Source organism: Camelus dromedarius, chromosome X (genome assembly GCF_036321535.1).
Source record: "Camelus dromedarius isolate mCamDro1 chromosome X, mCamDro1.pat, whole genome shotgun sequence".
Lineage (NCBI taxonomy): Eukaryota > Metazoa > Chordata > Mammalia > Artiodactyla > Camelidae > Camelus > Camelus dromedarius.
Genome location: NC_087472.1, coordinates 41,279,480 through 41,295,757, shown reverse-complemented (window position 1 = coordinate 41,295,757; position 16,278 = coordinate 41,279,480). Strand labels below are relative to the sequence as shown.

General features: G+C 35.2%; 1 protein-coding gene across 3 annotated transcripts in view; it reads left to right on the top strand.

The window, feature by feature from the left end:
• The window catches only part of DIAPH2 (diaphanous related formin 2), a 798,971-nt gene that overhangs the window by 387,511 nt on the left and 395,182 nt on the right, over nucleotides 1-16,278 (top strand). For all 3 annotated transcript variants that reach the window (XM_064482987.1, XM_064482986.1, XM_064482985.1), the window contains one exon: nucleotides 2,995-3,234. In XM_064482987.1, coding sequence (XP_064339057.1) covers nucleotides 2,995-3,234 — 240 coding nt within the window. The remainder of the gene's footprint in view (nucleotides 1-2,994; nucleotides 3,235-16,278) is intronic.

The following is a 16,278-nucleotide window of genomic DNA, read 5'->3' as shown; positions in this document are numbered from 1 at the left end:
TATCTGTTTCTAAGACCATTTGAAAACTTAGTAATGGTATCCCTGCCACTAACCTCTCCTTCAACCAATTGTACATACGGCTGTCAGTGTGACTCCAGCAGCAGCATGGGGTGGTGATTGAGAGTCTGGGTTTTGTAACCAGAATGCCTGAGTTCACATCTCCATGTCTTCAACGTACAATTTGACTTTGTGCAAGTTACTTAGTATTCCTGTGCCTCACTTTCCTTATCTTTAGAATGAGACTAATGCTAATAACCATTTCCTAGGATTGTTTTGAGAATCAGATGAATTTATATATAACATATTATAGATATATATATATAAATATATATATATGTATAAAGACATCTGTAGAAAGATGTCTGGCACAAATTAATAAATGTTAATTTGTTATTATTATTGTTACTATAATTATTAAAGTAAACTTTGGTCACGTTATTTCATTTGGAACTGGTATTTGAAAAAAAAAAAAAAAAGATCAAATCCATTCTCTCTGGGTTTGTAAGCCAAGGATTGAAATGCAAAGCCCAGAAAGGATAAAAATATGAATGAAAACAATTAGAACTGAAGCAAGACTATGTATCTGTGTAAGCCTAGGGTTTAAATTCCTTGTCGATCCCAGACCAAGGTCACCCTGATGAGCTGTATTTCCACAAGCCCCACAGAGCATGGCCAGAAGGACAGGTGCGTGGTGTCTAGGGCCTGGTCACAGTAGTTCTGTGGCTTTTTTAACCACCTGGGAGACTGAAAAACTACCCCTTAAACATATAAAATGATAGAGAACATGCTTCTGTGCTAATGATAACCAGTTAACAGTGAAAGGAAAGGAAAAAAAAAAATTGGGAGGGGATTTGGAGACAGTGGTAGAGGCAAAAATAAAGGCAGAAAAACACATATAGAAACTCAGATTCCCACAGAAACTCACATAAGGAGATTTGCACATTCATGGAGACGTAGACCTTGATGTGGTTAGCTTCCAATTTTTTTAGAGTAGATTTTTTTTTTAGTTTCTTTTTTAAAAATATATTTATTTATTATATTTATTTATTTATTATTGCATTATTTTAGTATTTTTTGGCAGGGAGGATGTAATTAGGTTTATTTATTTTTACTGGAGGTACTGGAGATTGAACCCAGGACCTCATGCATGCTAAGCATGTGCTCTACCACTGAGCTATACCCTCCCCTCTAGCTTCCAATTTTGTGGCCTTTACATGGACTTTTGAGGTATTTTGATCCAAATTCTGCCCCTGGGTGTATACCTCATATATTCCTAACATATAAACCTTTTCTCACATCACTCCTCTCTACAACTTCCTTTTGGTTCCTGTTTGTGTTTGTTTTTTCTCTGTCTCTTTCAATCCCTCTTTCCCCACCTCTCTTTTCTTGTTTACTTTTTATCCATTTATCCATTTGTATCCCCTCTGTGTGAAGCCGTTGTTAAAACATTGTAGTCATATCATAGAGTTTGAAGTTTTCTCTTCCTTCAGTGAACGTCTCCAGCACTTAATTTCTGTTACCCATTTAGAGTCATATACTGGTTTTATCACCAGATATAGTTTTCAAGTGACTATGTTATGAGTTTTAGGCTGTATTGGAAAATTTTTGTGACTAGATGGTGTGTCTTATCCTTACCACGCAAGTGCTGAAAAAAACAGTAGGATGGTTTGTGTATTACCCCGATCACATCCAAAACAGCTAGTAATAAGTGATAAGACCTACATAAAGATATTAACAGGTGGATAGTCCCAGCACACTTTTATACATCTGCCTATAAAAAGCATGAAAGCATATAAGGGGATTAGCAGAAGGCAAAGGTTAATTTTTGGAGAGGCAGACACCCATGGTTAATGGGCAGATTCATTTCAAAGAGGAAAAATAATGGACTAGGCTTTGCTTCTATATTAGAGCAGATATGGTCTATTCAACAGCTCGTTTGCTGCTTTTGAAGGGTACTTTGTGGTTTAAGGACTTTTGTTCATATTGTCACTGTTTTCATGTTATCTACAGATATCTCAGTGCCTAATCTGTGCCTGGCATTTGTATTCAAGAAACTAAGCTATAAGAGTAAAAACAAATAAATAGAGTTGTTAATAATTTCTGTTCATGGTGTGTATGTGTATGCTTGTGTATGTTCCTAGGTGTTTACCCTCCCTCTACCTCTCTCCCAAAATTCATTTGGCAAGTGAAAACTAGTTAAATGACTTAGAGTTACAGGAAATTAAAGACTAAAAGAAATTATTACCATAGGAGCTATACCACAAGGAATAGAGAATGTACACCAATACTATGAAACAAGTAATTAAAACCCAAGTTGAGCTGTTTTGAAGAAAACCAATATAGAATTCTTGAATAAGGTCCTTAAAAGTAAGCTCGTGTGATTTTACCATGACTTAATTATTTAACATCAACAGTTTGTTGAGTAGGTGAAATTCTTTAGAGTGTACATAAATATTTAATATATTTTATGAGTAGAAATCATAGGTTTAAAATCATTAAATGCTCAATCAGAGCTCGTCCTCTGATTTCAAACAGCATAGTAATAGGTACTTCTTTTAGGAAATGTGGTTCCACTTACATTTTTCTGTCATCATGTACATTTTTTATATGTGGCCCAGCTATTCATTCAACTCAATGTCATGTTTGTAAATTTACATAGTTTGCCTCACGGTCAGATTTTTGGCAGTTTAAATGCTGTTGATGACTAATGATTATGCAATTAACATATAGCAACTGTTTAGCTTCAATAATATTTTCTTAACGCCATAAGGGTGAGTTCATTTTTTTTAACTGAATAGCTAACTGTTTTCTAAACTTTGATAAAAATGTTCCTTAGGGATGTATAAAACAAACAAGAATAATCTTCACTAAAAGCTGCAGAGAATTTATTTTCTGCAGAAATTTTATAGTATTGTCTATAAAATGATTTCTGCTAGAGAAAAAAAATAACAGATTTTAAATATATATTCTTATACAGCATTCCTTATCTTACAGATGAGCTCAGTGAAAATGTTACGGCCTCGTCTCAATAGCATTCTTTTCAAGCTTACATTTGAAGAACACGTAAACAACATCAAACCGAGTATCATAGCTGTAACTCTTGCCTGTGAAGAACTGAAGAAAAGTGAAAGCTTTAACAGACTCTTAGAGTTAGTTCTTTTGGTTGGAAACTACATGAACTCAGGCTCAAGAAATGCCCAGTCCTTGGGTTTTAAGATCAACTTTCTTTGTAAGGTAAGGTAATATTTTATCATACCAATTTACAACAGTACTCTCATCTGTGAGAGGGGTCACTCTAAACAGCAGTAGTACATCAGCTGAAAAAAGGATGCTTTAAAAGGATGAATTTTATGGCATGTGAATTATATCTCAATTAAAACAGGCAGATAATTTTTTAAAATCTTACTGCAGTGAAATCTCCAAGACTACAAGTTCTTTTGTATTGTAGTACTTGACTCTTGCTAGTTTTAGATCAAAAATACTAGCTTTTATAAAGTAGATGCAATCTTATATTTTAATCCCTTTGTACTTATTTTGTCTCTCCAGAAAGTATTTGGGGAACTAAATTCAATGAGGTAAATAGCCAGAAATTTCCTTTTAAATATGCTTTGTTTATTCTCCTTTAAGGAAATAATATACTTTATTGTTGAAGAGTGTTGTGTTGTTAAGCTTATACTATGTACCTTGAGCATTAACTAAAAGTTTTTAAAAATCAAGTGATAACCATCTTATTTTGACTGGGCCATTTCATAGGATTATTTTTGAGGTTTTAGTTCTTGTGAAAGGCAAACAGAAAAAGAGAAATGCAAATGTGATTGTACATGTCCATTTCTAGGTTAGAGCAAACCACCTTATTCAAGGAAAAGATCTGTGTTTCAGGAAGTAAACTGAACAGACTCTGAGGTGAAGGCCTGTAAGAAAGCTTGAGACAAAAATAAATCTGAAAACAGGCAATCTGTCTTTGACATCTCACCGTGCTTTACTTTTTCCACCCTCTCACATCTGAAAACATTACAGAACTTTGGCTAGTTCTTGAAGTATGTTATTACAAAAATCCCCAATATAGGAATAGATATAAATTTCTTTTGTATTCATGCATTAAATAGGTGTGCATTGCATATACATGGACTAACATTTTAATATGTATCAAAAATGATTTGCTCCTGGTAGTTCTAACCCAGATAGACATTAAGAATAACATTTGTAGATAATAGGATGCATAATGGAATTGTATCTGTTTACCCCTGATTTATTTTTGAGGGGTGTAAGGAAAGAAAGTAATGAAGTTAGGAAAGATCATCTGGCATGTTAGATTTTGTAAAAAAAAAAACCATTTTTAGTCCCTCTTATTAGGGAACATGTGATATTATTTGATAATTTAATAAATTTATTTGATAATTATAATAAATTAGAATAACTCACAGCCAGACTTGTAGGATAAAACTAAATATTTAAGACTTTCTCACTGCATTGCATGTCATATACTCAATACTAATAAAAGCATCTCTTATCAAGATGCTCCTTGTTTAGAGTGTATGTTGTGTGCACAGTGAGTGAATCTTAAAGTGTTCTTGGTTGATCATTATGCAAATATTATAAATTAAAAGAAAAGGTCCTTGGAAGTTTGTATTACTACCTCTTTCACATTTAATTCATATAAAAAAGACATTTAGAACATGTTACCCTAATTTGAATAAATATGTACCTTTTTTAAGTGTCTTAGTTTCACACTATTCAAGTGAATTCCATGAACTGTGTTTTTTGAAGCAAGAATGAAAAAGTCATTTATACATAGGAACAAAAGATTATATTAATCTCACAGAAGGATTTTACAGTTGTATCTTATATTTTGGAGAGAGGCTTCTTCCTGTCATCTCCCTGTCAAATAAAAGTTCTTCCACACAACGCTGCTCTGACATCTATCACTAGAGGTATGCTCAAAGGATTCAGCACAAAGACTTTTGCCGACTTCAAATAAAATAAAAAATAATCTTGTGGGAAATACTATCATGTAGTAATAGATGTTCTAAAAGAGAAAGAGGTCAATGTTTTAAAGTCCCCTCCTTTCCCCCACTTTTCAGGAGGATTTTTATCTTCAGGGAAATACTTGTCATTAAGATAGAAAAATATCATATACATGCATGGTATTCCCACACTGTCTAGGGTTAAAAGGATGTTGCTGGGAATACAAAGAGTTCTGAGTAGATATAAATGTCTAAAATGATAGAAATTTACTGAAGTACATAGAAGTAGTTAGCTTAGGTTTGTAATCTGTTTGGAACTGAATCAACTAGCTACTGATACACGATTAGCTAGAATTGATATTAAATTCCAGTAATATTATAAAAGATTACTTCGTTGATTTTTCTTAGTGTTTTTTTTTCACTTAAATAAATAGCAGAGGGAACTTTCTTTGTAGAGTACTGATTATGCTTTTTAAATGATACCATTTACCTAACTAAATTATTCTAATGATAATTTCCTTTCTCAGCGAATTTAAAACTGTAATTCACCACTTTTCACAAGAAGCTATAGATCATGTTAAAATATTTACCTAGTTAAAAAGGAACCATGACATAAGCAGTTAAACTTAAATGTATCCTGTAGTAAAGTAATATTAAAAAATTTAGATGATCACAATTGGCTCCTATAATATTTGAGGAGAAAAGGAAAACAGGCAGGTTAACCTAAATGTCAAATATCACTAAAGGGTATCATTATTGTAAGTACCGCTCTCACCACAAAATGATTTGTTTATTTGCAGAAGTGTATTATCACTTTGTGAGTCACCAAACCATGGTGCTGAACTGTAATGAAAATTATTTCCATGCAGATGAGTTTCCAGTGTTAGCTTGGCTCTTGCTTGCCCATTGGTTATTAAAATTCTAGCCAATAGCAATCTTATATTAGGGTCATGTGTTGTATATGTTTTCAGTCAATAATAACATATACAATCTACATAAGAACAAAACATTTAAAAATACTTAGCATTCCCTAGCTTTGTGGGTATATCAGCTAAGGATCTTTGTTTGCAAGCAACAGAAAGTGACTGCCTGATTTCAGCAAAAAATGGAGTTTATTGGGAGAAACTCAGCCAGAAACTGAGGAAAGGCTGAAGAACTTGGCCTTTAAAAGGGCAGCAACTCTGGCAGCTTTGAGAATGCAGAGAGCAGGTATGAATGGAAAGTCTTTCCAGGAAATTGCCTTTGGGATATATTAGCTCTAGCCATTTTCCTCCTCCTTTCCCTGTGTTTGATTCAAATTCTAATTAGGAAGAGAGACTGATAGGCCTGGTGTAGATTATAAGACTACCCCTTGTCCAAGAGAGGGCAAAGAACTTTGATTGACAGCACAGCCAGGACTACACATGTGGTTGCCTGTGATTTTACAGTTTATAAAATGCTTTCCTTGTGATTCAGAGTTTATTATTATTCACCTCATTTTGCAAATTAGAGAATTAAATCCAAGATGAGTAGGTTCTTGTCTCATCACAGAAAGAATTCAGAGACAAAATACAGAAGTCAAGAAAGTAAAGTGAGGATTTATTAAGTGATAGGACACTCTCAACGGGAAAGTGGGCAGACTCAGGTGAGTAGCTGCCCTAAGTTTCTTTGGGAAGCTGGTTACATAGAGTATAAAAATGAGTAAGTGGAATATTCATTGGAGAAGGAGTGGTTTGAGATTGTATTCCCTGATTTCCATCCCAGCTCCACCCTCCTGAGAGGAGGAGGGATTTTTGTCCTTATTTATTCTTGATAGGAAGTGTCATGGAATCAGTGTATGATGGGTACTTATTATCTGCAAGGCAAATTTTATTAAAATGAGGGCATAATGAGCAAAAGCTTACATGTGGGCACTGGAAGTTCCTGCTTTATCCCACCTTTCTTTGTCTGCCTCTAGGACCCTTGTCACCCCAAAACTTGTGGTTTCCTCTTAGTCCAGAAATTCCTTTTCTCTATCTGCCCAAGGACCCCCCCATTGTTCACAAGTTGTATGATTTCCTGCCATTTGGCCTGTGCCCTCCTTTCTCTGTTCATATCTAGCCATCTGCCTGCTCTAACACAGTGAAGTTATGCAATTTTTCCAAGATCAGAAGGCTAGTAAATGTTCAAGTTTGGGCTTAAATCTCGGTTTTCTGTGTCCGAAACCTTGTGACACACTACCTCCCACTGCATTATAACAGAATGTGTGGTTATATGTGGCTCATTTCAAGGAAGCATTTCAGAATCAATTCTGCCACTTACAGACTTCTGAAAATGGGGAAAACCACATGTGGATTTTCTTGACTCCAGTAACTTGTAAAATGAAGATCTGTCTTTTTTTTTTTTAATGCAAATTCAATCAGAAGTAATTGTAGAACTCTTAATAGAAAGTTTCTCTTCCCCAAATAGATTTTAACGTATCCAGGCAGTAGAGCCTATATACTTGTAATAAAATAGCATCTAATAATCTGAATAATTGTAAAGCAGTCACTTACTTTGCATGTATAGGCTTTCAGACCCTAACAGTTTTGTGTAGGCAAGGTTGGCTGCTCTTCTCAGTGCAAATTTTATAAATGAGGATTTGTTCTTCAGAGAGATGGCTTACCCAGGATCACTGAGTAGGCAGATAACTCAGAGGCAGAGTTAGAATCTTTTCCTGGGACTCAAATTATTTCAGCGGCTCAAGGTACTTTTAGAATTTGATGATCTCCATTGCTTCACTCAAATATGTTTTTTCCTGTAAGACAGTGTTTGGCATTATTTGGATTTTGGGGGAAAATGTGATTGATAATTTACTGAGAAGAAAATTGCTTTGAGGGATATAATTTGTCTTGGAAAAAAATCCGTGTAGGGGAAGGTTAGATTCTCTATCAAGAACAGGGTTGGATGGAATGTTAGGTTCTCTTTCCAGGCTTTCTTTTTTTTTTTTTCCCTGTGGGTCCTTTAAGCTCTCTTCCTGTGGGGCTCTTTGCAGCAAAGAGCTTTCAGTTGATCTCCCTCAGTCACTGGTTGTAATTGGTGATATAAGACCCAACATACAGCAAAATATAGAGGAGCTCATTCATGTTACTTTGCATTTTTAAATGTCATTGCATAGTATAGTGATGCTCTGTACCATTCGTTCATAATTCATGGCCAATAGACACAAACTTCTCAAGTTAAGGATTTGTCTGTGCCTCATTATTGAAGCAAGAGCATTCACCATTGTAGACTTCTGAAATAACTAAGCACCATAGAATGACATAAGGACAGGATATCATTCTTAATTTTAAATGGTTTCCTTTGTTCAGCTTATTTGATGGTTGACCTTTTATTTAAATCCATTGTGGTTTATTGTATTGTACTTAATGGGCTTTCATCATGGAGAACCACTGCATAGTTTCTTAAGCTTAAAGATGAATGTTGTACCATTGTGTTACTGTGTCGGTGGTGACATTTTAGATTCAGTTTCTATAATTGTGTCAAGGGTTTTTGTTTCCCGTAGTTCTTCATGAAAATCAATATACCCAAATTTGTGATTTTCAAAGAGCAAGCATTAACATTATTTGAGTCAGTAAGTGCAGAAGTGTCCATACTTACAGAACTCAAAATTTATTTTTTAAAGTAACAATTCTCTATGAGCTCTTTTAATTCCCATGTTACTCAATACATGTCCTAAAGCGCATTCTGTTAATCAGTGCATGTGAACTTGTGCACATCAGCAAATACTAAAGGTAATACTAAAAGATAACTTCAGTCATCTGATTTCTCCAGTCATCAGGTTCCTGGATACCAGTTCAGAAATCCAATCCAAAAATACCCACCTTCAGTGCCCTTCATGCCATTAAAATCTAAACAAAACACAGGCTACTTCTGAGTTTCTCTTCAAAAATGTAGCCCTCTAAAAGTTGGAAACATATGAGCACGTCTCCCTGATTTTGTAATCCCGTAAATACGCTACGATGTGGTTTCAAGATTGTGCTTCAGTTTGAACATCAGCTCTTTTCCCACCACTAAGATGTAGGGTACCTCGTCTCTCTATGTACTGTACTACAGTGGTCTGCACATACAGACTGACTCCTTAAGTGGAAAGAAAACTTGGTGGAGGTGGTGTGTGTTTCTGTCTTCAGAGGTGCTTTTGTCTAAGAAAATTTTCTTTGGTTTTTCCAAATGGTCCCAACATTTTCCAGATTGATGTTAATGTGGAGAGGCATGATATCTTTCTTCTTCTCTGCAGCCTACATTACAGGATTGAGATGGGAGAAAAGACTACCTGCTATGTCAGCAGAGGTGAAACTACATGATCATGTGAGGCACGGGAATTAACCAGTTTTGTAGATGTGCTTCTTCAAATGGATATAGTTATGAAAGAGTATGTCCATCCGAATACGTTTTTTGAAATCTTGAGCTCTGATGGAAAGAAACAAACTTACACCTTTATCCTCCTACTTGCCTCTAAAAATACAGAGGTCCCATGAGCTTATTTAAGGATTTTTCTCTAAGTTGAAATATTCATTAATTTACATTCATTGCTGCAAATTAGTCAGCTAATACTTTAAATGTAACACTTGTTTGTTTTCTCAGAATTTGATTACATCTGTTTAGATATCATCACATTTACAACACCATAGTTTCGGCTGTGTGAAAACTTCATTATACCCCCCAATTTTCAGTTTATTAAATTCTCTGGAGAACAGTAGCTTGTAAATGTAATTTGTCTCGTGCAGACTTGATTAGTATTCCTTGTCAATATCAGCTGCTTTGGAGACATTGATTTTTTTTTTGTCCTTTCGATTTTTTTTTCTATTTTACTTATATATGTGACGATGTTCTGTTCTCTAAACACATACACACACATACACACCAAGGTCCTTAACTGTAATTCTTAATATTGTGAAGCTTATGTTACAGTCCTGGGTTTTAATGTCTATGTTACAATTAAATCCTTCTCCCATATGTCCAGATAACCTGCTCTGAGGGTAACATGAATATATATCGTACCTACATACACACTTGTGTTGTGGACTAGCTATGCCCAGTTATCGTACTCCCCTCTGCAAACACATGGTCTTTTTGATAAGGAAGAGTTTCCAATTTTTGCAACTTTTATATTAGGGAAAGAACCAAGAAAAAAGGAATTAAAAGCCAGACCAAGCCAAAAAGTGTGGGGGTGGGCGTGTGTGTGTGTCTGTGTGTGTGTATATGTGTGTGTGTGTGTTTGTGTACAGCAAGAGTAAGAGAGAGATTGAGAGACAAAATAAGAAAGAGAATGAAGAAGTGAGAAGATGTCAGCAATGATTTTCAGAATTGGATAATATATATTTCTTCTTATACATAACTTGACAAACTTGTAAAGAGCTTTTAAAATGCAAAGTAAGAGTTGTCAGGTTTTCTTCTTTATCTTCTGCCAATAATAATTATTAAAAAACCAACAATATATATTTGTATACAGAACTATAGTGAGGAGTGTAATTTGTTTCCATGAGAGGACTCGCATATGGCTTGGTTTATGAGTTATTAAATACAGATGCATTTTTTTGTGGGAGGAGGTAATTAGGTTTGTTGGTTGGTTGATTGGTTGGTTGGTTTGTTAATGGAGGTACTGGGGATTGAAGCCAAGACCTTGTGAGTGCTAAGCAGTCACTCTACCACTGAGCTACATCCTCCCCACTCAGACGCATTTTAAGGAAACAAAAAAATGAATACATCTGTATTTTCTTTCATTTAAAAAAATTTTATCCTCTTAACACTGATATGAAAAAGATGATCAACTTAATACTTTACCATAACTGTATTCGTTGAAGTCATTGTAACTAAACAGTAATGGATACAGTTAACTGTTCTATTGGGTAGTATGGCTGGCAGAGATAATTCTCTAGTTTACAAAAACCTTTTCTTTTCTTTTTTTTTTTTTTTTTTTGTTCTTGATAAGTCTCCCATATATCAGGGGTGGCAATAAACAATTTCAGCATTGGAGCAGACCAAAAAAAAAAAAAAACCAAAAATGATGATTTATGGGACTAGCTGTAGGTCTTACTAGGTTCACCACAAAGACTGTTTCCATAGAGGATTTAAATGAACCCAGCTGGCTTAGTATTCTGTGAATTGCTGTAGTCATTTTCTGAGTTTAATCTTATGACTGATTTTGTAATTCTCACAGTGGGGGAAAGTTGACAACACAAACCGCATTTAGTGAATATAATTAGTGAGTTTGAAAACAAATGCTTTTTTAGTCTATCAAAGCTCTGTTCGAAGGGGATTTTGACCCTGGATGAGACTGTTGTTCAAAAAATGTGACAACTGTGACTGAATGCGACTGATCATCTTACAAACTGATTTTCTTGTCCAGTGAAACCATACTAATGAAGGCATGGCATAACTTTAAGAAAGAGGGCTGATGACCATGGAAGGGGTTAATAAGCAGTTAATAATTCAAACCAAACTCTGAACATCCAGTTATCCCTGTGATGATTGTAGGCAATCTATGAGCAATTTATATATACATATAAATACTTTGTAGCTAGTATTGGGCAGCAAGTTGGCCCATTTGTTGATTATTTTCTGTTAACCCTATGCTACATGATTTGCAGGGATAAAGAGAAGTAAGACCTACATCTTCTAGTCCTTGAGGGCCTGATGAGCTAGTTGCCAAATATAGAACATTGTAACACTAAGATGAGAGACAGGGAGGGGAATAGGGAGAAATGGGGTGAGGTGCAGGAGGATATGGCTCGTATATAACAGCACACAGGAAGAATAATCTAGGTTGCTGTAAATACTGGTTAACTAACTATAAGATAGCCAAGTACTCTGTTAGCTGACAGCCCATACTGTAAAGCTGCCCCTTTCTTTAGAAAGGACAAGCACAGTACGAGCCTTATTTACAACATGTGCTTAACTTCTCTCCCCCAAACAAAAGCTTCGATTTTGCTTTTCCTGGCGTCTGTCATGGTGACAGGCACAAAGACTTGCCATTCATTTTTTCTTTCTTATTTCCGTCATCTTCTTTTTTAATCTGTATTCTCAGAATAGTCTCTTCCCTTTTATGCTCCAGTAAGAGTATCTTTAAAACTGCTTCTCATAAATTTCTACCTGCTTTCTATAGTTAAATGTTATTATTTTAAAAATTTTGGATAAAATTAGTACTTGTTCATAAACAGTAACATAATGGTACTACTCTATGACTATTACATATCTGTACCCTCTGTTATTTGCTAATTGGACAAAAAAGTCAAATAATATTTCTTTTAACAAGAGAATGTCATAAGATTTTTCAGATAAATTAAATAAGAATGAAGAAACTCACTGTTTAATGCTCTGTATAAGAGGTCACTCTAGGATCCAGACAACTTAGTATGAGAAAAGAAAAGCTATTCAGAAGCTGTCTGTTTAGAAAAAGGAACTCAATCTTAAAGTTCAAGCAAATAGCTAGACACTTATATATTAAAACAGAATATTTTACTTGGAAGCCTGTGTTGAAGGAGATTGAAAAGCATTGTAAACTAGTCAAAGATTTGGGAAGAGATGCGGATGCACGATTCCAAGGATTTTTCATCAATCACAGCCCAGTCCATTCAGATCCCTTTGTTTACAAGCTTCAGCCTTCATGAAATACACTAGAAAGGCCAGGGTACTCATCAATTTCTGAAAGCATCTACTAAGACTTGGTTTGCTGTGTTAATTATTTCAGAAGTAAAATGTGTTCACAACCAAGAGAGATTTTAACTTCACCTATAATTTTTTTAAAGTGACTTTACCAAAATATAATTGACATACAATCAAATTCACTCATTTTTAAGTGTACAGTCTGATGAATTTTGTTATTCGTAGACAGTTATGTAACCTATAATCAAGACAGAACATAGTTCCATCAACCTGTAGGTTTTTCATGCCCCTTTGCAATCAGTCCTCACTCCCAGCTCCAGGCAACTGCTGGTTTGTTTTCTGTCACTATCATTTTGCCTTTTTCTAGAATTTCATATGAAGGGAATCATCCAGTAATGCAGTCTTGTGTATTACTTTATATTTGCTGTGGCTTCCATGTAGCACAATGTTATGGTGCATATCAGTAGTTCATTTTTATTACTGGATAATATTCCATTTTATGAATATCCCACATTTCCATTCATCAGTTGACAGACATTTAGGTTGTTTCTACTTTTTATCTATTACAAATAATGCTGCTATTAATATTCATGTACAAGACATAAATTTCATTTATCTGGGGTAAATACCTAGGAGTGGGAATGCTATGTATTATGGAATGTATAGGTTTAATTTTTAAAAGATACTGTTTTCTAAAGTGCTTGTGCCATTGTATATTCACACCTATAATTAACTTAAACCATAATGAGATATCATTTCATACCTGTGAGATTGGCAACATTTTAAAATTCTGACAGTGTCAAGTATGAGTAAGAATATGTGTCAAAGGGAGCTGCTGGTGAGAATATAACTTGGTACCTCTATTTTGGAAAACCATTTGATACTATCTAGAAATGCTGAAGATACAATACCCAGAAATACCACTCCTAGTATATTCTGTAGATAAGCTCTTACATAAGGACTCTGGAGACATGTACAAGGATAATGACAGCATCAAAGGACACTGTCAATAGAATAAAAGAACAACCCACAGAATGGGAGAAAATGCTTCTAAATCATGTATCTGATAAAGGGTTGATATCCAAAATGTATAAAGGACTTCTACAACTGAACAACAAGAACATCAAAAACAAGCAACCTAACTAAAAATGGGCAAAAGACATTTCTTTAAAGAAATAAGCTGATGAAAAGACACTCAGCATCACTAGTCATTGAGAAATAGGAATCAAAACCAGAATGGGGTACCACTTCATATCCATTAGGATGGCTACTACCTAAGAAACAGAAAATGAAAAGTGTTAGTGAGAAAATGGAGAAATCAGAACCGTTGAGCATTGCTTGTGTGAATGTAAAATGGTAGGGAAACAGTATGGTAGTTGCTAAAAAACTTAAACATGAAATTATCAGATGAGGCAGCATTCCACTTCTGGGTGTGCACATAGAGAATTGAAAGCAGGGACTTGAACACATATTTGTACACCAGTCTTCATAGCAGCATTATTCACAATAGCCAAAGGTGGGAGTAACCTAAGTGTCCACTGACAGATGAATGGATAAACAAAATGTGGTCTATAGATACAATGGAATATTATTCAGCCTTTAAAAAGAAGGAAGTTCTGGTACTTCCTGCAGCATGGATGAACCTTGAAGACATTATGCTGAGTGAAATAAGTCAGACACATTAGGACCAATATTGATAGTTCCACTTAATTGAAGTAGCTAGGATAGACAAATTCATAGGGACAGAAAGTAAAGTAGTGGTGGCTAGGGGCTAAGGGGGTGAGGGGGATGGGGAGTTACTGTTTAATGGGTCCACAGTTTCAGTATGGGAAGGTGAAAATGTTCTGGAGGTAGACGGTGGTGATGGTTGCACAACAGTGTTGAATATACTTAATGCCATTTAACTATACACTTAAAAATGGTTAAAATGGTAAAACTTTGTTTTATATATATATATATATATTTTACTATAATAAAAGAATGTCCACAGCAGCATTATCTATAATAACATCAGTAATAAGGATTCCCCCACCTCCCCAAAATGGAAACTAAATAATGGAAATGTTCAACATGAGAATATAACTAAAATTAGCTATATTCATATGGTGGAATAGTATACAGTAGTAGAAATGAATGCATTGATACAGCTACAAACATCAGTAGAGTCATGTAACTCACCTCTTCAACAGTTGCTCCTCAGTGCCAGATTTGAATTATGCTTTAGCAGTATTACGTATCTTGGGCCTTCAAAATAGTTGTTCTTATATTGCTAAAACAACTAATGTTGCACTGCCAAAAGTCATTGGTTTCCACTGTATATACATAGCAAGATCAGTTCTATACACCATTTTGGTGGTAGTGATCATCTTTAAAGCCACATACAGAAGGAAAAAAAAAAAAAACAAATAAAACCAAAACTCTTCCTCCCACTCTCAAAGCCTCATACATATAGTACAGTTTTGTTAAGTAAAATAGTCATGACAATAAAAGTGACAAGTTTTAGTTAAATGCTTAAACCATTTCTAAGAGGAAGCTACTTAAAACCTTAGGGATCTATACATGCTTGTAAACTATTTCTGTACCAATTTAAAAGAATTTGATTTTTTGTTAAAACTATTCTCAGAAGAATTTCTATTCAGTAAGCCTGCTCTAGGCAGGTTGATTAACTAAGAGCACTTGAAAGTGCCCGACCAGCTTTTCTTTCTGAAGTATAGGCAAAATTCATTCATTCCTTCTGGCCTTTCCTAAAATTAGGACAACTGGTTGTTGATTTGCCACTGGTCCTGGCTACTTGGGGCTAGTGTATATGCAGGGTGTTCTTGAACAAGTAGGGCTAGGAGGGAAAAGTGCTGAGAGGTGGGACAGGGTTGGCAAGAAAGCAAAATTTATCTTCTCTGGGAAACTAACATCACCATTGCCCGGCGGGGCCTGAAGGTGGCCATTGAGATGAATCCTTATGTCATTGAATGTTGTCATGCTTTCAAGTTTAAGGTCTCCTTCCACAGAGTGCTGCCATCCATTACACTAACAAGTGTGAAACTCTTAAATTGCTTGACTTTTACCCAACTGATATCATCTGTTCCCTTATTGTTGGCAACGCCATTAGGATGCCAAAATTGAGAATGTACAAAAGGGACCACCAGGAGTATGTAAAGAATGAAGACATCTTTCCACTGTGAAATTACATTTAGCCAAATTAGCGTCAGCCCTGGTTGCGTAGCACCCGGAAAAGAAAGCCAGGAAAGCATGGATTAAACCTGTCTGGTCGTAGCTACAGAGCTACTGTCTTTATGGTAATTGCAATCCTTAAAAATACATTATCTTTCTCAGTGTTGCTGCAGTGTGTGGTGGTGGCGAAGAACGCAATAATTTGTAAACAACCCTTGGCAAAAAGCACAGAACTTAATTTTGTTTAAATGAAGGAGACTGACATTAGAATTCACGTGCTGTACCAGGACTGGCGTGCAGTGGTAGCTGTTTTGATATATGCACTGGAGCATTCATGATTGCTTAAATAGTAACTGTTCCATGAATATACAAATATAATAGGGAAAAAAGAAGCCATGATTAGGGAAAATAGTTTTGCCAAAAGACATGAAGTTGAATGATCTGATCGTACTGGTAGTTTAGTTGGGTTAATGTCAATGATTCAACCAGGTTCCTTCACTGCGTTTCACTACCTCCTTTCTCTGCAAGGACAATCCAATATAAA